At 38.4% G+C, this 22,910-nt stretch overlaps 2 protein-coding genes across 5 annotated transcripts; both read right to left on the bottom strand.

Moving 5' to 3' along the window:
* Positions 1-2,259: 2,259 nt before the first annotated feature.
* Positions 2,260-11,100, bottom strand: LOC131321035 (cellulose synthase A catalytic subunit 4 [UDP-forming]). Its single transcript, XM_058352048.1, has 12 exons — positions 10,867-11,100; positions 10,325-10,526; positions 7,948-8,066; positions 7,749-7,818; positions 7,503-7,653; positions 6,251-6,863; positions 5,608-5,745; positions 5,374-5,499; positions 4,965-5,177; positions 4,141-4,662; positions 3,494-3,844; positions 2,260-3,122 (listed from the first exon to the last, which is right to left on the bottom strand). Exons 1-12 carry the CDS (start codon positions 10,945-10,947, stop codon positions 2,541-2,543), a joined length of 3,168 nt encoding a protein of 1,055 aa, XP_058208031.1. The 5' UTR covers positions 10,948-11,100; the 3' UTR covers positions 2,260-2,540.
* An 897-nt stretch (positions 11,101-11,997) lies between these two features.
* LOC131321020 (protein PHOSPHATE STARVATION RESPONSE 1-like) lies at positions 11,998-19,376 on the bottom strand. 4 transcript variants are annotated; one of them, XM_058352017.1, is made up of 11 exons: positions 19,061-19,369; positions 17,966-18,579; positions 17,750-17,856; positions 16,940-17,658; positions 16,602-16,812; positions 16,424-16,500; positions 16,287-16,326; positions 15,069-15,126; positions 14,240-14,309; positions 12,817-13,174; positions 11,998-12,502 (listed from the first exon to the last, which is right to left on the bottom strand). In XM_058352017.1, exons 4-11 carry the CDS (start codon positions 17,573-17,575, stop codon positions 12,489-12,491), a joined length of 1,464 nt encoding a protein of 487 aa, XP_058208000.1. In that variant the 5' UTR covers positions 17,576-17,658; positions 17,750-17,856; positions 17,966-18,579; positions 19,061-19,369; the 3' UTR covers positions 11,998-12,488. The 4 variants fall into 4 exon arrangements, with proteins under 4 accessions (XP_058208000.1, XP_058208009.1, XP_058208018.1 ...); XM_058352026.1 differs by lacking the exon at positions 17,966-18,579; XM_058352035.1 differs by lacking the exons at positions 17,750-17,856; positions 17,966-18,579 and having other exon boundaries at positions 11,998-12,591; positions 19,061-19,376.
* Between the last annotated feature and the right edge of the window lie 3,534 nt (positions 19,377-22,910).

Raw genomic sequence — 22,910 nt, 5'->3', positions numbered from 1 at the left:
ATTACTAGTCAAAAAAATTACTAAGAAAATCTTGACTACTTTGCTGGAAAAGTACAATCCTATAGTTCTTGAAAATACTCAAGATATGAATTGCTGGCTTTCATTAAAACATTTGAGTAAAGGTTGAATAGGGAATTCAAAGAGTCAATTGAGAGTGACTTTGAATCTAAGCTAAGCGTTAGTACTCCAAGTGAGAGAATTCTTTTCAACTCATGATCAATCTAGAGGGGAATTTTCAAGAGACGGAAGATATGGACGAGGCAGAAGTAGAAATGCAAGTGGAATACTGATGTAGGACAAAAATGGAGAATTTTTGTATTTTATTTTTATTGTTTTAGAATAAGATTTTGATTAGGAATATTTTCGTTTAGGTTAGAATTATTAACTTTCCGTATTCAGTTTGATTTTGATTTCTACCTTTATTAGGATTCTTGGTCTACAAGAATTAGGATTTTATTTTAATTAATTAGGAAATATCTTTTATTTAATGCCGCTTGTTTTGGCATGATTTATTATTTCTTTTACAGTACGATTTATAGGGTTAGGGTCTTATAAAAAGGGCTGTAACCTATTCAATTATTAAAAAACTTTTATAACTTTTATCAATAATATTCAGAGATTTTCTCTTTCTTTCTTGTGCGCAAGAATTGCTCGTTGCGACGAGTTGTTTATCTCGTTTGGACTAGTACGCTAACTAGTCTCTCGTGAATTCCGCCGCGTCAAGTGGTATCAGAGCAAGGCTTTGCCTGGTTCGATGGCACCAAACACAAAAGAAGACACGCCCATTGACGTTCGTCGTGGTGAAGTATTTAACAGGACTCGCACTAAGGGATTTGCCCATGGTCAATCTGTTAAACGCAAAGTTGATAGGAACAGCGTTGAGGGATTTGCCCGCAACCAACCTATTAATCAAAACGTCTCCGGAAGATATTCTTATTATCAACTTGATAGTGAGGATGAATCTGAAGACGAGTTATTTGAGGATTATTATGGATATCAGTCGAATAAGCGACATTCAAGGTTTGAAGGGTTTTACCGCACAGATGACGATTTTTCAACTTTTTAGGTACAACCAATAATTCCTAGTTTTAATGGGTATTGCCATCTTGAGAATTTAATTTATTGGTTTCGTAAAGTTGATAAGTTTCTTGAGTATATGGAAATTCCGGAAGAAAAGGAAGTTAGATACGTGACTTGTAAATTACAAGGCTATGCTTCTAGATGGTGGAAGCAATTGCAATATAATCGGGAGCGCCAATATAAACAACCAGTCAAGACATGGCTCAGGATGAGACGATTGATGAGTGATAGATTTCTTCAATCGCATCATGGTCAGATGTTATATGAAGAGTATCGAAGAAATCTTGAGTCCAAGCGATTGTCCCGAGATAATCTTGGGTTGTCTTATTCTTTTTCAAGTAATAAAAATTATACCGTTGCGGCTACTGAAAACTCGAGGGACACATCACTGAGACTGTTGGGTTCGGGTCACTCAAAGCGTCAACAAACCGATAAAAATCTTTCAATCTCAGATTCATCACGTTCCAGCTATTATGATGGATATGAGATCGCAGAAGAGGAAGGAGATCGAGTTGAACTAGAGGAGGTGATATTTGTTGAGCCCAACATCGAAGAAACAGTGGAGGTCGATGTTGAATGGAGGTCGATGTTTTGGCATGATTTATTATTTCTTTTATAGTACGATTTATAGGGTTAGGGTCTTATAAAAAGGGCTGTAACCTATTCAATTATTATAACTTATATAACTTTTATCAATAATATTCAGAGATTTTCTCTTTCTTTCTTGTGCGCAAGAATTGCTCGTTGCGACGAGTTGTTTATCCCGTTTGGACTAGTACGCTAACTAGTCTCTCGTGAATTCCGCCGCGTCAAATAGGAAGAAATATTTTCAAAGGAAAAATAAGTCCACTCAACAAAGGTGTGAAAATTGTAATAGAGATAGTCCTATTTATGAAGATTGTTGGTTCGGAAAAAGCCAGGATGTTACAATTGCAACCACTTAAGAGTAGGCTAAAAAAGATAGCAGCAGAAATAAAAAAGAGAATAGGTGGTCCTCAAAATGTAGCAAGTAAATAAGAGATTTTTTTTCTAAACGGCAAAAAAATTAGTTTTTTTTTTAATAAGAGAATTAGTTTGTTAACGATGCATAATGACAATAATTTCACTAGAATTTTCAATGCAGAGTCATCAGTTTAGCTTTGCTTCTATTTAGTATTGAAAGGTTACAAGCTCCAAATCTCTAGCAATCTTCTTTTCTTTGATTATATGAGATCAAAATAGTGAAACCACCTTTGTATTCGTACAGAAAATTGTCTTGGGATTAGTCAAATGTATTATTTTACAGCAGAGCAGATACATTTGGCTTACTGCTAGCAAATATGCAGCAGAATCCTCTTACACCCCATATACACATCACTCTCCTACAATGCACCACAAGAATTGAAGGAAAAAACCAAGCCAAAATGATCCAAGCTAAGCAGAACACTGACATGTGAGAGCAGAGCACCCCAAAAGCATGACTAGCACTCGACTCCACATTGCTTGAGGATTGGACCTTTTTGCTTAGGCAAGAAAGGATCGATTCGAACCCAAACCAATGAGAAGATAGAAGCTAGAAGAACTGACCAAAGCACGACAATCGTAGGAGTCCTATTTTGCCTTCCCATCAACCCCTTGAGGAAAGGATAAAGATGGACAATAACCCAGAATGCGAAAAACAACTTCCCAAACAAGGGACCCCACGAGGCATAACCATTGTTGATGGCACCAGAGACTCCGGCAACAACACCAACCATGTTCAAGATTATCAAGGTGGTTGGTGGGATGAGAAGCGTGGTCCACTTGAAGAGATAGAGGTCCCCAAACTCTGCATCATCGGCTGCTTTTGCTGTTACTGTGAAGTTTGTGTCAACTCCGGCAAGTACCTTAAGGAGGCCTTGGAATACAGCAAAAAGATGGGCTGAGACACCGCCAATAACCCAGAATTGCTCGTTTCTCCACCAGTCTTGGATGCTAACCCCACTCCACCGAAGCTCAAGCACTCCCGTCACTATGATTGAGAGGAAAAGAGCCATGAACCATATGCTAGCCAGGTTGTTTAGCTGCACGTAAAAAAGGAGTCTGTTTAGAAACCATAGTGCCAAAATGGGGTTTTTCCATTCTTTGTGTAGTTTGAAGCAATTTTTTAGTAAATCAAGCATCAAATGCTATGATTTTACATAGATTTCTATTTCTGTTGTTTGAAGTAATTTGTTAGTACATCATACATCAACTAGAAGTTATGACATTACATAGTAAATTTTCTTTTTCGTGGCATTTTGAAGGAACTTGTTAGTAAATCAAGCATCAGCTGCAATGATGTTACATAATTTTTCTTTTTGTAGTATAATTTGTAATTAAATCAAGCATTAACTAGAAGCTATGGTGTTACATAACTCTTGTCCCCGGTCATATTTGAAACGTAAATACTTACAGTAGGGATGATAAATTTTCCGGTCAGAAGGCAAACGGCAGGAATTGTGCAGTAGGCAAGTAAAGGAATCGAAGTGAATGGGTAGACAATGGTGTTAACGTAAGCGAGCCTCTCAAGCCACTTCAATTTCCCCCCATAGGCATACCAAAGTGGGCAGTGACGGCTAAGGAAAATCTCAACAGAACCAAGAGCCCATCTCAGAACTTGGTGCAACCGATCTGAGAGATTGATTGGAGCTGACCCCTTAAAAGCTGATCTCTTTGGCATGCAGTATACTGACTTCCACCCTCTACAATGCATCTTGAATCCTGTCAATATATCTTCTGTGACCGACCCATAAATCCATCCAATCTGTGAATGTCTAACCCAAGTCAAAAACTCTTGAAACGTATGTAGAAGCATTAAATTTCTGTGCGGCAGTCTGGGTTCATAGTTGTAACAAAATTACACGGTAAAATGTGTTACTTGGAAGTGAAATACAAAAATTTAGTTGTCAAACTTCATTGAGATTTTTTTTAATAATTGAACTCTTTGAATTGCCTCTAAATTCTAAAATACTTCATTTTTTCTACTTCATTGAGCCATCCTAGTCATCGAAGTCCTGGAAATAATCTAATCAAAACCAAAAACCCATAAATACTACTCACCTCTTTGCCCCATTCAGTTTTTTCTTCATATCCACAACTAATGACATGAATGGCTTCTTTGATAAGTGAAGTGCTGTTAGTCCCTTCAGGAATGCCACCATTTTCCATTAGAGTGGAGGTAATAAAAACCGGTGACTGTCCAAACCGCTTTTCGAAATTCTTCTGAGACATGAGCGATGATTTCTCTAACTCATCAAAACCTTCAAGCCCTTCTTCAATCTCTTCAAGATCAAAGACAGGCCCAGACAAAGATTTCCTAGAGTAGTTCTTCCCCATCATTTTTTTCTTCTTGTTGTACATGCCTCCAAGGCCAAGCAGAGCTTTCAATCCTTTCTTCTTAGACTTGGGCTTCCTTGAACCACCACAGCAGCAGCAGCACCATGAAGGCCAGCAGTCACATGTCATCTTTGGCCGCTTCTCAGACACTGGGGGATCATAGCCATATAGTGCCTGCCGGTTGAAAACACATCCAGTCCCAACATACACTGGCCCTTGGATCCCATCTAGGCCTTTCATGTTGATCTATGGACATAGGAACAACCATGTACTCATGAGCTTTGCATACAAAATTTTCGGGCAAGCAATTCCTATTCCAGCCAAAATCCCTGGGCTTGTCCTAAATGCACTTTCAGTTGCATGAGGTGATGGAAATCAAGAAAAACACAGATCTTGAGGCATGATTGTGCAGCTGAGAGTGCATTGGGACTGGAGCACAGGAACTTTGGAAATCGGAAGAGGAATCCTGCGTCAAACTTTTCATAGCTAGTAGGGAATGCAGTATTACATATGGTAATGGAAATTTGATACGGAGCAAGTGGACTTACATCGAAGAAAACAACATTGCGATTGGCGTACCGATCGTGAAGATCAATGCCGTCGAACCGCTGTGGGAACTGGACATAGCAGAGCTTCTTTCCAAGCTGGGGATCCATTAGAAAGCACATGGCTTCCCTAACAGCCTTGCTGTTGTTGATGTAGTGATCACAATCCAAGTTCAACATGAAGGGTGCATTGGTAAGAACTGCTGACACACGAACCTGCAGTGATCATCACAAAACATTGCCAAACCATCAAGGTTACCCAATCGTGGCGCTCTCACAAAGCAATTTAAAGAATCTGGCTATGTCATATGATATGACATCGCTTAATTCTTCTGCATTTAATACAATACTTTGGTGATAGGGAGGAGCCAGACCACGAAATCAAGGATCATACTTTCGAAAGGGAACTCACCATAGCATTCATTGCACCAGCTTTCTTGTGGTGCTGATAGCCAGGCCGCTTCTCACGAGAAACATACACAAGCTTTGGCAACTCTTTCCCTTCCACATCGAGTGCTCCCTCACTTCCCAGATAAACCTATAGAAAAAAGCAGCAATCCCATCTCCAATTTCATTTTCCAGGAGGAGGATCAAAGAACACATTTGTTTTTCTTTCGAAAATAAAAAGGAAACAGATGATAGTAACCTGAATCATGCCAGGGTGATCCCGCGTGTTGTTTCCCGGCCATGGGGTCCCATCTTGCATGACCCATCCTTCTTCTGGCTTTTTCTGAGCCTTTGCAACTAATGCATTGATCCTCACTTTGAACTCCTCATACTCTCTCTACAACACAACACAAACCAAACAATCCGAACCACCCTTTATATAGCTTTCTGCCATATTGGGATCTTGTACGAGGGAAATGAAAAGAAATTAAATACAGAAAAAAACTAAAGTGGAGATGCTAAATTCCTTTATTTCGTTTCGTTGGACTAAGAAAATTAGGGAAAATGAAATATTTAAGAAATGTCTACTTTTTGTCTTGTTTCCATAAATAAATCACCAAATACATAGCTGAAAGTTTTATTTATCTTTCCTTCTTTTATATCTTAGGAAGTCAAAATAGATTTTTTAAACATCCAAATGTACACATACTTTGCGCAGAAAGATGGACAATGAACTCTTACAAGGGTTCCCTTGGATGGAGTGTGATTGTGGATCTACCCCTTGTACGTAAGGATCATGTCTCAATCCGTGCACAAGATATAAAACCCGTAGCAAAACTCATATGTTAATTACAAGATTACAACCACCTGCGCCAAGGTCACAACCAACAAAGCAAACTTACTTTCATGGCTCTCCGATCCTTCACAAAGGTAGGCTGCACCTTGTCCTTCAAGTAATCAATCTTCTCCGAAAAGTAAAACTCTGGTGTCCTTGGCTCTATGCTATACTTCTTGCAAAATGGGACCCATCTCCTTGCAAACTCACTAGTTTCCGCCAATGTGTCAAAAAGCAGCATTGACGCTCCATCATCCGACACATAACAACTCACTTTCTCCACTGGATAATCCACCGCCAAAATTGACAGAACCGTGTTTGCCGTTATAATTGGAGGTTCCTTAAGCGGGTCCACAGTACTCACAAATACATCGACTGGGGCCAACCGGTTTGGCTCACCCTCACGCTCGAAGCGGATGGACAAGCGGTCAAGGTAGGTTTCTCGACGTATTGGGTTCCATTTGGGGAACTGGTCTAGAATCCAGGAAAAGCCGAACCATATTTCACATATTACAGAGATGGCCCAAAGTGGATAGGCGTCGTATGCTGGAGTTAGAATTCTGAAGCGAAAGAAGAAGGCAAGAATGATGAGGCGAAGAACAATGACTATACGGTAAGGGCTGATTAGGCTTGATGGGAGTGGGACTTTTCGCCAGAGCGGTTGCCGGGCTTCAGCCAAACTGAATTGAAAACATATTATAGTATTCAGTCAAGTCCATTACTAAATCAAGAGAAAAAGAAGTCCAGAACTGAATCACAGAAAATGATTCAAAAAGTTAAATATGTAAATTTTCTTAGTTTTAAGTATAAGCACATTAAATCAAACTTGATTCTACACTCTACATTTGTTTTCTAGATACTTTTTTGTGGTTAAATAATTGTATGTAGCCTAAATAGAAAAGAAAGAGCTGTTCTATATTCACAACATCAACCCATGGAAACTGGTCCAAAAGCTTCTATCCATTAACCAAATTCAATCTATGTATGACTTGTATAGCACACAAAAAACCCACATCATTTTGTTTAAATTTCTGCACAGCAATCCTGCTAGTATAGCATTTCATATACGTAGAAAGTACAATGGTTTAAAAACAGATTTTCCATAAAACTACATCCACACTAATGTGGCAATGATGTTAAATATAAGTCAAGATGCATTTTGGTTTAAATGGAAGGACAACAAAATGCTACTTTACTATGTTTCAATATGACATCGACGTACAAATTTTTGTTGTCCACGTATCATTGCCATTAATGAAAACCAGTAATCATGAACTACAAACAATTTGATGTATAAACAATAGTAAAGAAAATCATACAGGTAGTCATCGTCATCCCCTTGATCATTTCCTCCATCATCTTTGGTCACCAGACCTCTTTTCTCTTGCCTAGTTTTCCATTTCTCCACTCTCTCTTTCCATTCAGCATTGGAGTAAGTCTCCTTCTCACCTTCAAAATCCTTCCCAACAACTATACACACCCCATAAACCCACAAACAAATTAAATTCAGTCCATGGTATCATTGGTGGAAATTCACCAAAAGGAGAAGGAATCGTGCTTATTACCACTTCCTGCAATAGAAGAGAAAGCTGGGCCGTTGTTATTCCATTTCTGCAGATTATAGTCCCCATTTTCCTGCATAAATCACTTCCTTGGATTGGTTTTTCTTACTCCCGCAAAAAAGATCTCCATAATATACTTGCTTCTAGCATGTCAAATAGGAAGTTAACAATGCCATGGGTGGCTATTACTAAATTAAATTACCGAGTGAGTAGCAACATGATCTCGATCTGGGCTATGTTGTGGAATCTTAATTTGGAATTCATCATCGAAATCGTCAGCATCAAAGTTTTCTTCATCGTCACCTGCAACTCTTGGACAACCTGCACAAAGAAGCCGACTTTATACTAGTTTGGTCATTCGAGCCTCTCAAATGCAAAAGAAACTTTGGCCATTCATAGTAGTACCAAATAAATAAGAAAATCTCCTGCCTTCACCAATATTTTCACTAAAAGTAAACAAAATAGAGTAAGAATTTCAGTAAAAGCTTCATTTGTTATAAAACACTCTAATCTAAAGCACTCGAATGACAAACTCAAATCTATGCAATAGCAGAGCGGGGTTTGATGGAATTTTACGCACATATTTTGAGTTTAAGTGAAAAAGAAAGAAAAAGGGATAAGGACTTAAAATGCCCTGAGCCTATTTTCCAATAGAGACAACAAATAAGAACAAAACCGTTTATTCATACTGTATACAAATGCCAAAGTGTGTGATTAATCCTTTTAATATAAATTTGTATTCCTATTATCAAAGAACGCACTCTCAGAGATGCCTAAGGAAAAAAAAATACTCTATGTCCTAATTTATTGGTTCCTAAGGGACGACATGCGTGTTGGGCCAATACGGACCGTCCATGCTCGGCAATGGGGTCCCCATTTTAGGAAACACCATCACTTGTCATACTTTTATTCTCTTTCTACCCTTCAAAACATCATCATTGCATGGTCCTATATCATCTTTAATTTCAAAAAGGAAGGGTCAATGAGTAAACTCATCAATTTTTGCCCATCACTTTCGAACACGGACAATATTTTGAGAACAACAACGAGTGTCACAACTGAGACTAAAAATTCGGGACGGAGGAAGTAAATCAAACCCTGATATCAAGATAAAGACTAAATTCACTAAACTTACAAATAGGAGGCTACTCTAAAACTTTTAATCGACCATCGATTACGAATAAACTGTCGTATTTGTGCAGTACATGTAGTATATATTACCTGCATATATAGCTCTCTCTGGGTGCGTATAATGGCACTTGTAATCGAGGGAAATAAGGAATTTAGGAGGAGGAGGAGTAATAGCGACCAATGCTAGGATTGAATTTGATGGAGAGAGGAAACTAGGGTTTTTTTTTTTATGGGTTTTGACCGTTTGAGGAGCTTATTTCGCAGCCTTCTATTTTCTCCCATAATCCGTTAAAAATTTCAATTATACTCGATAGTTAGTTACCGAAATTGAGATATATTTTCAGCATCTAATTACCGAAATATAATATTTTTTTCAACGAAAATGCATGTTCGGCATTTGTTTACCGAAAGTTGAACATATTTTCGACATGTAGTTACCGAAATATAATCTTGTTTTCAACAGCAATTTATCAAAATGCTATTTATGATTTTCAACAATCATTTACCCCGAAATATAGTGGGCTATGAGAGAAAATAAAGAGTTGCGAATGGCTACGCCCTATTTATATTAGGGAGTACATTTTTCTTTCTGCCACTTTCACTTGAGACCCCTGAGTTTGTTAAAATATCAGTTTTCGCCCGAGAATTCCCGCCCTTTCTTAGCCTAGTCCATCCTAATCTAAACCAAGCATAAAAGGCCACAAATTTCAGGCTCCAACTTTAAATTTCAGGCCCGAACTTTTTAGTGAAAAAATGGGGTCCAAAAGTTTGCGGATAGCGTTATTTTTTTGTTACTATTTTTTTTAACAGCAAAGAAAGTAATATTTCAATAATAATAATAATAAATATTACTCCTACAAGAGAAAAGAAATACTAGAAAAAACAATCAAACACAAACTATAGTTGACAAGGTACCAAACTATTGATGATAACTCCTCCAATTTTCCCATGCGAATCTGCCACTACACCCAAAAAAATTTCATGTGAACTCCCACATCTCCTTTGTGTTTTAAAGAGATCCAAACAAGCTGATAGCATTAGTGGCAGTGAGTTACAAAACATGCTAATTTTACTCCATCAATTCGAACCTAGGACCTCTTTGATGGGCACTATTTAAGGCCCCTCTCTCCATGATTGCTTGAGCTAGAGCCTCGGGTCCTTCGTGGCCTTAACCCATGCCAAATCTCAAGATATCTTGTCGAACATCGACACTAAATGAGTAGAAAAGCTTATTTGTAGGCAAGGGTGAACTTGCGCCTGCAATATGGCAGAATTCGATTCCCCTTAGAAACAAACCATGATTTAAGCGGGGGCCGTGGCTATGGATTGCTATGCTAGTCTCATCCGAAGATTAGTAATGGTGCGTGTAAACTGGCCCGGTAATCTTAGTTATAAAAATAATAAAAATAATAATCTATAGGCAGAGATAAAGAGTGAGAACTGAGAACCTTTGTGACGCTTATAGCGAGTGTTGCACTGAGGACAGCACTGGTTGCCTTCACTTCTTTCATACTCGTAGCAAGGCCGGCACACCGGAAACCCGCACTCGTGACACGCCGCAAACAATTCCCCGTTTTCCTTAAATCCGATCTCATCCCCGCACACTCGGCATATCTTTGTCACAGACTGGTGTAACGTCGGGGAACGAGGCTGCAAAATATAACAGACACGTTTCAATACAAACATGCGATGCAAGATTGGTCAAGGTGCATGTAAGCTAGCTGGCCCATACACGAGTTATAAAAAAAAAAAAAAAAACATTGCATCAACATCTTAAATGATTGCGTTAATGATAAGAAGAAAATGTGTTTGCGACTTTGCGGTCCAAGGTTGGACCACAAGAAGCAATTACATCTTGACCACTGGGATTCGTTATTAATGGTCCAGATTTGTTAAAAGATTCTCGGGAATAACACTGATTGTTTCTCTGCAGTCTAAACCAGGCCAGACTGGTGAGAAGGTAAATCCATAATTTGTATATTCATGTTACCTCGTCTGCGCCATGCATAACGTGGAGTTCATTACGGCCATGAGAACCTGCAACCAAGCCCGCCATGGGATTTGAAGCCATGGCTGGCAAGCGAAAATACAAGCGGTAAGGAATGAAGAGGAAGTTGGGCAAAGAGAGGGGACTGATCAGGTGGGATGGAGAAAGGTAAGAGGGTTTTAAAGAGAGAGAGAGAGAGAGAGAGAGAGAGAGAGAGAGAGAGAGAGAGAGAGAGATAGAATATGGTGATCTTGCACCAACTGATAGTTGAAGGGTCGTGGGTTTGATTGGAAGAGAAGTTAGTAGCAGTGGTAGTAGGTGAAAGGAGGTATAGTTTGCTTGCTTATGCCACTCTATCTGTTATGGGCAGATGTCCTTTGAAACTAAAGGTAATTTGTACGTAACTTAGACCCAAAGGTGTCTAAGGCCTCTCTGACCCCTACGGTCGGGTTAACCCTTTACTAACACACCTTGCGGGCAGCCAGCCAATATACCCCACTACTTCCAACCGCCAAATACGATCGCCACCGTGTCGGGGCATACGTAACCCTCTTTCTCTCTCGTAGTGTATTTGTTTCGATACTCTTTTAGTCACACGATCATGACGCGAAATTCATGCAATTTGAAATACTTTATCATGCCATACAATTGAGAGTAGAATAAGTTGAGGTACGCCCAAATTACCAGACATCCGGTTATCAAAAATCATACAAGAAGGATTTGAATCCTTAGTTATGTAATGCTATACGGACCCACACACTCCATAAAAACATGTGGACTCCGCTGAGAAAGATATGATGAACTAAAGAGAAATGTGCTAACTTTGTTTATTTGTAGAATATTTGCTGTACTTCAAAACCAAAGTATACGCAGAAATAGTCACTTTTCCATCAGCGGTGCTACGCTCACTGCGCGAACAATTTCATTGCTTACACTCTCACCGTCCGCCTAAGCAATCAATGGTCCGAATTTTAAACAATCTCTTCCGGAGAAAAGTTAAACTCTTTCCAAAACTTTTTAAAAATCCAGACTGTCCAAAAGTATTTGGACGGTAAGATTGAGTACGGTGGGAGGAGCGATAAAAGTGAGGGGCAGTCGTAGACTTTTCGCTTTTCCATATACCAATCACCAGCATCATGACAAATCTTCCCAATTTTGATCAATTATTTCAGGAGAAATTAGAACTACTATAAACAAAAATCTCAGCAAGTACACCTCCAAATGCTAGAATACAACAGCAGGCCTACATTGCGTGGCTTGCACTTTCCAGTCACAGAATCCTTCACAGCCAACTACCTACGTACCATGGAAGAAGTTTCCAAAATTCCCATACAAAAATATCATTCCTAACAACAGAATAAAGGGAAAATAAGAGTTCAAAAACATTCACATCACCAAACGAACACCTCCCCCAACAACGACGACTTTCCAACTTTCAGATAGCAGTCCGGACAAGCAGTTGATGATACCCAAATCTCTACTGTAGTCTCGGACACCTACCCGTATTGTCAAGGGCTTACGCAGTTTTTGAAACAATCTTGTTCCAAATTTCTCTCTGAATCCTATCCCAATCTCCTCCACTTGATGGTTCTTAAGTGCCAACCAACTTCTTCCTTCGGTTCTGTTCAGGATAACTGCACTGAAAAAAACAACCGATACCTGTAAAATTTACAAGGGCTCATACACACAACTGAACACGTATGCTGACTTGTTGGCATCACTCTCTCCCTGAAATTTGAAAAATTCACCCTCACTTAAATAAAAGTAGAACAGATTGAACTTGTCACAAGGAGAATTTGAATAAAAGGAAAGAGCAAATCTGAAGGTTAGAGTTCCAAAGCTCCTTACACCGTTTGGCTAAAATTTTATCCCAACTCCAACACAAAATATCCAACCTATCATTACTCTCCTATTGGTGGTCAAACAATTTGGCATGTGATGCTGCCTATTCACCTGATTTCGCACGCTTTGCGGGCTGGGAACTAGACCCCACAAGTTCATGTGCCTCAACATCCTCAGAAACTTCACTTTCTGACAGCTTTTGTTTCTCACCCGAATTCCTGGAAACTTGCACGGGTGCAATGGTGACGGTGGCATCAACTCCGGCATCTTCACTTTCTTCATGGTCCAACTTTGAGATTCCTGACTCATTTTTTGCAGGGGAATTCGGGGTCACATCCTTCGTCTCACCAGAAGGGCTTTCTACGGATGAGGTCTTCTTAAGTACATCAACCGATTTGTATTGTTTCTCAAACATCATCTGGAGGTACTTCCCTTGCTCTTCTATTTGCAGCTGTAGATTCCGTTGAATCTGCATAAAGAGGATTGATGTCCATCAATAGTAGATGGCTATGGCGAAAAGAGCTGCTAATTGACCACTATCATGGTAGCAAGCAGCATTACGCAGAAATCAGTTTATAATAGTACAATGGGCACTTGATCTTGAACTAGCAATTCAGTAGCATCTTCAAAGAAAAGCAAGCCCATCCTTCGTAATATCTAATGACTAAGTACTCAACAAAACGCACATTTGAGCACTATTAAGTTTATTGCAATCTGTTGCACCCAAGGGGGAAATTTGAGATCCTTTTGAAGTTTTTGATGAGTAAAAGGTGGAAGTATGAGATTCTTTATATCGTCAATAGAATCCTAGCCTCTAACACAAACTATCCAAACATCTCCATGCTGTCTCTGTGACATAGAATATAGTTGAGGTAGACCATAGGACAATAATGGGGAGTTTTCTCATTCAACTTCTTTCCTAGTCAGCATCTTTGAAATGCACGAATTCCACACCTATGCAAACCAGTTGATCACTTACTATCACATTGTTTCTAAACCTAGACAGTCTCCCAGTCGATCATACCCACAGGAAAGTAATATTTAATAAAAGTAAAATTGGATACTTTTCTACAAAGTCGAGAGAAAAGAAGGGCAAAGAATGTGACAATCTTTTAGCATTGTATAACATCTGACAACCTCCGAAAACCTTAGCCAATAAAGGGAAAATAACAACAAAAATTTGGATACCGAATAAGGCTCAAGATTGGGTAATTTTGTTTCCAATTTGTTGTCAACAAAGAAACAGAGAGGGTAGACAAAGAAAATATAAGGAAAAAGTTGAAGAACTGATCTCAAAAGAGTTATCTACCCACTTCTGCAAGTGGTTTGACTGTTAGCGAGTTATTAAAGTTGGCAGAACAAGTCCTTACAACTGTTTTCAAGACAAGCATAAAATAACTTATCCCTTCCCAAAAATATTCCCTTACAGTGGAAGAACCAGGACCAATAAAACAATTCACGACTTTCATTTCAGTAAACCATGACTGATATAATGAAATAAACCCCATATCTGGGTAAATATTTTTTTTTTTACCTCTAACTGTTCATGCAGGCGCTTCTGGACGTCCATCTGCAATCGTAATGCTTCAGTGAGCTCAATACCCCTGTTCACATAGAAGCTATAAGTTCAATCTAGTGATCCATATAGGAGTTACCCAACACAAAGATAAGAAATGTGCCAATTGAAACAAATTCATGCTTGCAAAAATTTCCATATTCCCAAACTCTGATCATTCTTTAGACTATTTAAAAGTTCACGGTGCAAGTCCCCAATGTGCCATTTGACTGCTAATGTGAACTTGATTTATACTCAAACATCCAACCAGGAAGGAAGAGACAAATATCTAACACATACTAAGAAGACATTTTCAAACACACTTGGGCTTAGTGGTGCCGGTTGGATTGGCAAAAACTTGTAAAAGGGTCTCAAATTCTGCAAAACCATAGAATTACATATGCGGAAATTAAACCAGAGCTTTTAAAGATGCTGACGTATGATTAAACAAGACAAGAGAAAACCTTGCTGATAAGGTCATAAAGAACATACATTTTCTGAACTTTAGAAATTAACGTATCACCTCTAACCTTCAATATTATTGACTTTAACAACTAAATGTTCACATTAGAAATTGACCTTCACTGTTGTTATAAGAGAAAGTTTGAGTTAACAAAATTATAGGGGCAACAACAGGTGAACTATGTTCGGCGAATACACTGTGAAAACACAAGTGAATTACAACTACCAAGTCCTGCAGATGAGTCAGATATATTAAGGGAATTCCCATAGTCCTTCCGTGAAAAGAAGAAAAACAGTTTTGTGCGATTGATAAATGTACAAAATCCCCCAAAATCAAGTAACTCACGTTTTCAAGTCCAGAGATGCCAATTCCTCAATGGGAGTCAACTTCTTCTCCAAGGATCCTGCAAATCAAGAGGATAACCATCTGTTCATAAAAGATTAAAAACAAGAATACACCAAATTTGTAAAGTTCTGCCAAAACAAAACATAAACCTAGGAAATGAATTTGAGCCGGAAAAAAAAAAACAGAACCAAGGTGGACAGGAGTTAGCCAGAATGGCCTGCTATATGAACACATTTTGCCTGCCTATCCAGCAAGTACAAAAGCATCAGCATCAAAGCAAGTCCAATAAAATTGACATCAACTAAAGAAACTGTAAGAATAAACACATTAAATATCTACATCGCAGTAATTTACAGAAAAATATAAATGAAATTGGAAAACAGAGAGAATAATCACTACAGGATGTAACAATCTGAGCTAATGAAATGAAGAACAAGAAGCGAGCTAAACAACTATTACACATTGTAAAAAGACATTTTCATTTGCAACCCTCAATAAAATAGGCAATGATGGCTTCCTATCAAAATAGACACACAGCTGGAGAGAGAGAGAGAGAGAGAGAGAGAGAGAGAGAGAGAGAGAGAGAGAGAGAGAGAATACAATCAAGGATGGGACCAGGGGGTCTAGTGGCAACGACTGCCACAACAAGAATTTTAGAAAATGCAATTATTATATGTAAGAAAAAATTATGCTCAACTTATATAGTTTTGCCACTACTAGATTTTTTTAATATACATTTCGCCACTGCTAGGGTAAAATCCTGGTTCCGTCCTTGAATACAATTCTTGCGCATGATCGCAACAACCTCCATAAAAAAGTTGCGACCCATCCGGAGATCATAGTTTCGGAAGATTATTATTCCGTAACAATAAGAAAAAGAAACAGCACAAAGAATTTCTTTCAAAACCTTCATGACTTGAGCATGCGACAATTGATAACTGAAACAAATTCTATCACAATGTCACAGTATCCTACTGCTATTTGTGTTCTAGGAAGTCAATGCTGGAAAAAAATTTAAAAAAAGAAAAAGAAAAAAGGTTGGACATGATATTTGATTCACTGAATTCTATGCTGTACCAGTGCTTAACAAACAAAGCATCCAACAAACATCAATAGTTGCAATGGTACAGAACCCTATTAAGAAAAGGAACTGCAACACAAACACAAAAGGCTGATACAATAATACAGAAAAGAACATGAGGAAACTATTATATTTACCGTCTGATGACTCTGGTCTATATCTGGCTGTTCTATACTTCTGCAATTCAACAAATAAGACATTCTCCAACTGAGTGACGCAAAATAACAGTCTAATCACGAGTAACGCACACCAAAATAATGGCTAATAGACAAACCTGCAGGTGGCTCTTCACGTGGTAGATTGTCAAACCTTCGACTTTCATTAACTTTAATACACCTTTAGGAGTAGCTTCTGTAGGTCAAGATGAGCATGTTATTAGAGAAAAGTTGCCCCATACTTTTAAACGCAAAATGAGGTTAGGAAGTACTATAAGTTGAGAAAGAGCTACGCACTATCACCGCCACCAAGCTTATTGACTGCTTCAACAAATGCCTCATGAAGTTCTGGTGTCCAACGCATCCGTGGTTTGGTCGGCACACCATTTGCTGAGGATGGGGAGTTAACAACACCACTAGACTCTCCAGATGGAACAGGAATCTGATGGAGTACTAGGGGGGGCTGTGGTGCCGAAACATTTGTTGGTTTTGCCACCTGATACTCCATCTGTATTAACACACAAGGACACAAACAATACAAAATCAAGCAAGTTAATGTGCACATTTTATCTGTAACTTGGAAATGAGTTATAAAAAAGAGTAACACAAATGATATATCAGAAGGAGACTCTAACCTTCGGCTCTGAAGCTTCCACATTGTTATCACTAAAAAAATCATTCCAACTAGATGTAAAGGAATCATCATCATTGATTAGCAGCCAATCCTGCCATTCTTTTCGGCTACTAATGTCTTCAGTTGCCGGGTCACAACCACCATCATTGTTGCTTCCTATTTGACCGTTCCGGGCAGGAGTATTAGCAGGATAATTGACAATACTCGGTAATGAATCAGGACAAAAGGAACCATTGTCGCTCGATGTTGTAGATTGGAGCATTCTTGAATCACAATGAGTTAATGTCATTGATGACCCACTATTTGATAACTGAGAAATAAAGGGAGAATTTCTGGAATGCTTTTCAGGAGGGGCAGAAGAAGAAAATTGGAGATCGCTGGAAAATCCTGAAGTTGATGAAAACAAAGGACCAACAACGCCACTGTTGGAGGGTAAAGAAGAATGAAGAGCAATAGAAGTTGAATTAAGCTCCCTCTCCACAGAAACCTGTTGAGAGTCCGGCAACTTAGGATATTTCTCTTCTAAACCAGAGCGAAGAACAGGTAAGGATGATGAGAGAGCCCCCGAAGCTCCATGGTTGCTGAGTTCTCCTCCACTTGATCTCTGAATAGATAAAAATGCAGGACGTGCTTCCATTTTCTACCTTTACGCTTTTTACAAATTGGCAACGCTATTCAATCACTGGAAGTAAGCCTAGCACATTTTACAATACTTGAAACCTGCAGCATAAGGAAGGTCAAATGTGCCACAGAAACCAAAAAATAACATTGACCATCAAAACAAATATAGGTGAAGGGTCATGGTACCTACTTGACCTGACTTATAACTTTTTTGTTCATAGACCACAAACGCAAAACACAGTCATACTGTGAGAACATGAATCCAACAGTAGTGTAGGACTTAACATTAATTTTTTCCTACATAGAAGTAAATGGCCAAAGATGTTAAAAAAGAAGAGTCAAACGGCATTATGCAGTTACACAAGGATTTTGTAAAAGGGGAAAAAAAAAAAAAAAAACTCCCTACCAAAAGCATTTTTCCTCCTTAGGTTGTGACAAGCAAATTCCTTCAACGTCGAGGTTGTGTATGGATCTTGTATTTGTGGAATTTGTGAAGGGGAAAAAAGGAAAGGGATTCTACTTCATCACGTAGGAGAACAAAACGAAGTCCAATCCATCAGAGTTTCTTTTCCCTTTGCAAACCCCCAACAAAAATCCAAATACAGCCTTACAATTGCTTTGCTGATTGATATAGAGATGATGAAGCAACAAACAACCCACCAGACATTTATATTGGGCCATTGCCTACTCTTGCACACAAGGACCAAGACTCAACACGGATCATCTATACCCAAATAACAGATGTTTCCTATGATTCTGTGGCCTAAACTGGAACTTTTTTTTTTTTTTGCGGATAACTCAGGTGTCCGTACCAACTTACTCGCACCTCACCTCGACTAATCCTACGGAACCAATCCCTCTGTCCTCCATCAGGGCGTCCAATTAAAGCCTAGGCAAAGCTCCGAATGGACTGACCCTGAAGAGTTGATAGCACCTACGAGGTTACAAACTCGAGACTTTAGGAGGAAGCAATCCTTCAGTCGCAGATTTTGACCACCAAGGCCAACTTCTTGGGGTTGCCTAAATGAAACATAAGGCCGTAATTATTGCACCCAGACAAGAGGTAACTCAACAATATAAGCACTCCAAAATTATCAATAAGTATTTGTACATATATGACTAATCTTTTTTTAAACGGCTAAAAAGACCCAAAAAGAAAGTCTTTTCGTGCTCCGGATACCCCAATGGACAAACCAACCCAATAAAGCCTTATCAGAACTGTTCTAATCAGCCATATGGGTCTCTTCCACCATACCAATCCACAACAAAGCACATAAAAACATCAAAGCACGGTCAATATAAGTTTCAGAAACACATTAATCTTCACGAATATTAACATGCGCACATATACAGAAAGAAAAAATAACCCAGTTCAACAGGAAGCCAAAAACAGTAAAACTAACCCAAATCGAACCCAAATTAGGTTATTCAGATTGAGGGTTACGGACGACGTATATGCAAAGTTGATCACAATCGCGAAATGGGTATTCGAAAGTCTCACCTGAATCAGGGAAAGCTCGTGACTTGGGACCCAATTAGTTCCATATTTCGATCTGGGACTTGACGATTCTTGAGCTGGTGTTTAGAGGAAAACTATAGAATAACTTGCCAAAGCTGTACCTAATTGGAGAGGTGGATTCCAAAGATTCATTCACCGGCGTCTCCGAAGCAGTGAACGGTGACGGGTGCATTTTGTCTTGTATGATTAATTTTATCGATGAGTATTAGAGGAAGGGCAGCGATCCAATCGCCTTTCAGAGCGCGTGAATGAAAATCAGAAGGTTTGTGAGTCTGTGATCACTGATGAATGAGTGATGACCGTGGGTTCTTGGTTTAGTTTAGAATCTTTATTATAGATGGAGTAGTTTCTTTTGGGCAAATTGGATATCACGGGGCGGCAGGGGGTGAACATTATTATTTTTTTATTGGTTGAAAAGTTGTGAATTCTATCCTAAAGTGATATCACGCTTATTATGCAATACACTTTTTGATAAACATGACATCACTTTTTGGTAGAATCCATGTCATTTTAACACCAATAGAAAAGAGGGTAATGGTCACCCTCTTAAGTAAAAGGTGAACAAAACTCAACTCGCGGTACCCAGCACGCATCCGAACCATTCAAACGTGTTTTGAAAGGCTCAGATCCGATCACTCTCTTTTCTTTTCAGCCGTCTACTCTCTCTTCTCTTTCTTGGCCAAATATATATCGTCCAAAACAAGTTTGGACGTCTTGGATGTGCGCTAGGGTGCTTTGGACTTTTTGATTTTTTCTTGAATGTTTTTTTTAAACAATTGAGTAAAAGTCATACAGTAATTTCTTATTTTTTCAATTTTTCTTGTCGAGACGAATTAATAATCTACAAAAAATTTGACAGAAAATAAACAAAACAAAATTTTTTTTTTGGAAAGGGACAAAAAAAAATCTCAAAAAACCAAAGTGACTTCTTTTAAGAAACTAGGCCTCAGTGCTTTGTATAAGGGTTAAATATCTACTTCCCCTTCCAACTATTCCAATTTTAGTTACTTCCCCGTCCAACTACCAATTGAAGCTACTTTTCCCTCCAACTTTCAAAACGTCAGCCACTCCATCCAATCCTTAATTCCCGTCCAATTCATGGACGGAAAACAAGCAGCTCTAACCCCCTCGTCCAATTCATGCGTCAATTTTTTATGCATTATTAGCTCAACTCGACAAGAAGAATTTAAAAAGTAAAAAAATTATGAACCAAACTATAATATTTTTTAATAAAGAAAAAATAATAATTCAAAACATTTGTTTATTTTGAAATGCAAATTTTTGTGGCTCAACGTACAAAAAATGCATACACTATACCTCAACAATATTCCATCTATACTACTCAATTTTAACGTGTTAAAAATTCTTAACCAAAGTTTAAATTGGGACCCACTAAATAGTTGCAAAACATAGCTGGAGTGTTACTGTGATTCCCATAGCATTATTTAGCTAAATAAACCCAAGGGGCTTATTTTATTTGTTCTTATTCAAATTTTTCTCGCATTTGCTAATTTTTCGTCAATTTTTTGGAAATTATTGCTTCATCGTGACGAGAGGAATCTAAAAAGTTAAAAATTACGATCGATACCTAATTCTTTGAATAAAGACAAAAATAAGCCAATAAGCCAATTTTTTCGTCTTTATTCAAAAAAATTGATTTTCGATCATAATTTTTACTTTTTTAGATTCCTTTCGTCATAACGAAACAATAATTCCTAAAAAATTGAAGAAAAACTAACAAATACGAAAAAAATTTGAATATGGATAAAAAAAAAAAAGCCACTTGGCTTATTTAGCCCAACAACCCTTTAATGCCTCTTCCATTTCTCCTTGTGGAAGAGCATCCATTTCATGATGTGGCTTCGGTGAATTGGACATCCGGACACAATGGTGAAATCACGTTTGGGGTTTGAGTTAGAATGTCCAGATTACCCTTCTTTTGGCACCAAATCCACTTTTGGGGCACCAAAACCATTCTTGGGGTTAGTGCTATTGGGTTTTCCGTCCATGAATTGGATGGGAGTTAAGGATTGGATGGAGTGGCTAACGTTTTGAAAGTTGAAGGGGAAAATAGCTTCAATTGGTAGTTGGAGGGGGAAGTAACTAAAATTGGAATAGTTGGAGGGGAAAGTAGATATTTAACCCTTTGTATAACACAACCACGTTGTTCTATAGGGCTCTTTCTCACCATATATTTTGTTAGAGCACGCTCACACTAATGTATGATAGAGAAGAACCTGAATACTTGACAGTGCTCCAAGGCAATTAATTATTCTTACTTGGGTATAGGTTGAAAATGATTAAATCATGACTCGCACAATGTGTAAATAAAGAATGCAAATTGAAAAAACATAAAGTTTTTTTTATGCGGTTTTTCAATTGTGTATTTAAAAACTATTGTACATGATAAATATATATTTTAGGATTTGCATCGTTAATTACCATAATAGTATTCATGTCGAAGTTTCGAGAGCGGTGCCCCGAGACTCCTCCGGTTTCACAAACCCAGCATATAGATGATGGAACTGTCTCGTTCGAGCACGTTGGGGTAGAGAATTGTCATATGTAGGGATGGGCCGGATGGCCCCGCTCTGAACCTTGGCAAGGTAATGTGAGGATGCCTTCGTCCCTTAGGGCCTGTTTCAATGAGGGCTATCGAAGGGGTATCAATAATATCCCCTCCAGACTGTGGGTCCATGGTTAAGTTATGGTTTGGGAATACATTTTATCGGAGGTATTAACTAAGTTTCGGATTCTCTTGTACCTTCTAATACCTTCCAACGGGAGGATTATTTACAGAAAGTCTACACACACAGCAGATCTGTGCACAGATTTCGTTGTGGGGCCCACCACGGATCCCACATAAATCATCCGAGCCGTTCATTAAATATAAAATATTTTTTCAAGGGTCTCCGTAAAAAATAAGATCAATCTGATACCTATAGATACTCGATCCAATCATATAATTTTTCATTATCCGGAAATCTGAATGAAAAGTTAGATGGTTGGATCGATCACCTAGAGGTATCGGATTGATCTTATTTTTTAAGGAGACCCTTGAAAAAATATTTTACATTTAATGAACGGCTCGGATGATTTGTGTGGGACCCGTGGTGGGCCCCACAACAAAATCTATGCACAGATCTGCTGTGTGTGTAGCAGGACTCAATTTATTTATGGGGAGGTTCTGGGTGTTATTACATACCCTCGGATAATACCTCCTCTTTCTTTCATTTCAACTACAAAACAACATTATCCCCCTAATTTATCTCTCATTTAAACCAAGTATTATTTAATCTCCCGTCACATCAATGAGGGGTCATTCTTCTTACATAATATCCTCTACTATCTTATCTTATCCCCCTTCCTAACTAATACCCCAATCCTTATCTCGCATTCAAACGGACTGTAAAAATTAAAAAATAATTGTTTAGCATAAAAGAAAAATATAAGGAAATAGTTATATATAAGGTGATATATTTGTATATAATGGTAAAAATATGAGGATAAAAATATAATTTGCTTAGAATAATGGTAAAATAATACTAAGGGTTAAAAATATGATTTGTACACATTAATATTGCAAGGTTACCCGGCGGGATAACATCATCCAAACCCCAACCCACCCAGCACCTGAAAATTTACAAAAACCCGCCTTGATCAGAGCGGGCCCAATTACCCTCTCTAGTCATATGCGAATTGCGATACATATTCTCTTGTACGTATTTGTGTGTTTCAGTACACAATTGAGATATGCATTGCTTTTTCAGTTGCATGAAAAAAAAGGCCCAAGGGGGAACCAAGAAATCCTATCCAGTATCCATTGATGATC

The sequence above is a fragment of the Rhododendron vialii genome, chromosome 1a (genome assembly GCF_030253575.1).
Source record: "Rhododendron vialii isolate Sample 1 chromosome 1a, ASM3025357v1".
Lineage (NCBI taxonomy): Eukaryota > Viridiplantae > Streptophyta > Magnoliopsida > Ericales > Ericaceae > Rhododendron > Rhododendron vialii.
This window is presented reverse-complemented; position numbering and strand designations above follow the sequence as displayed.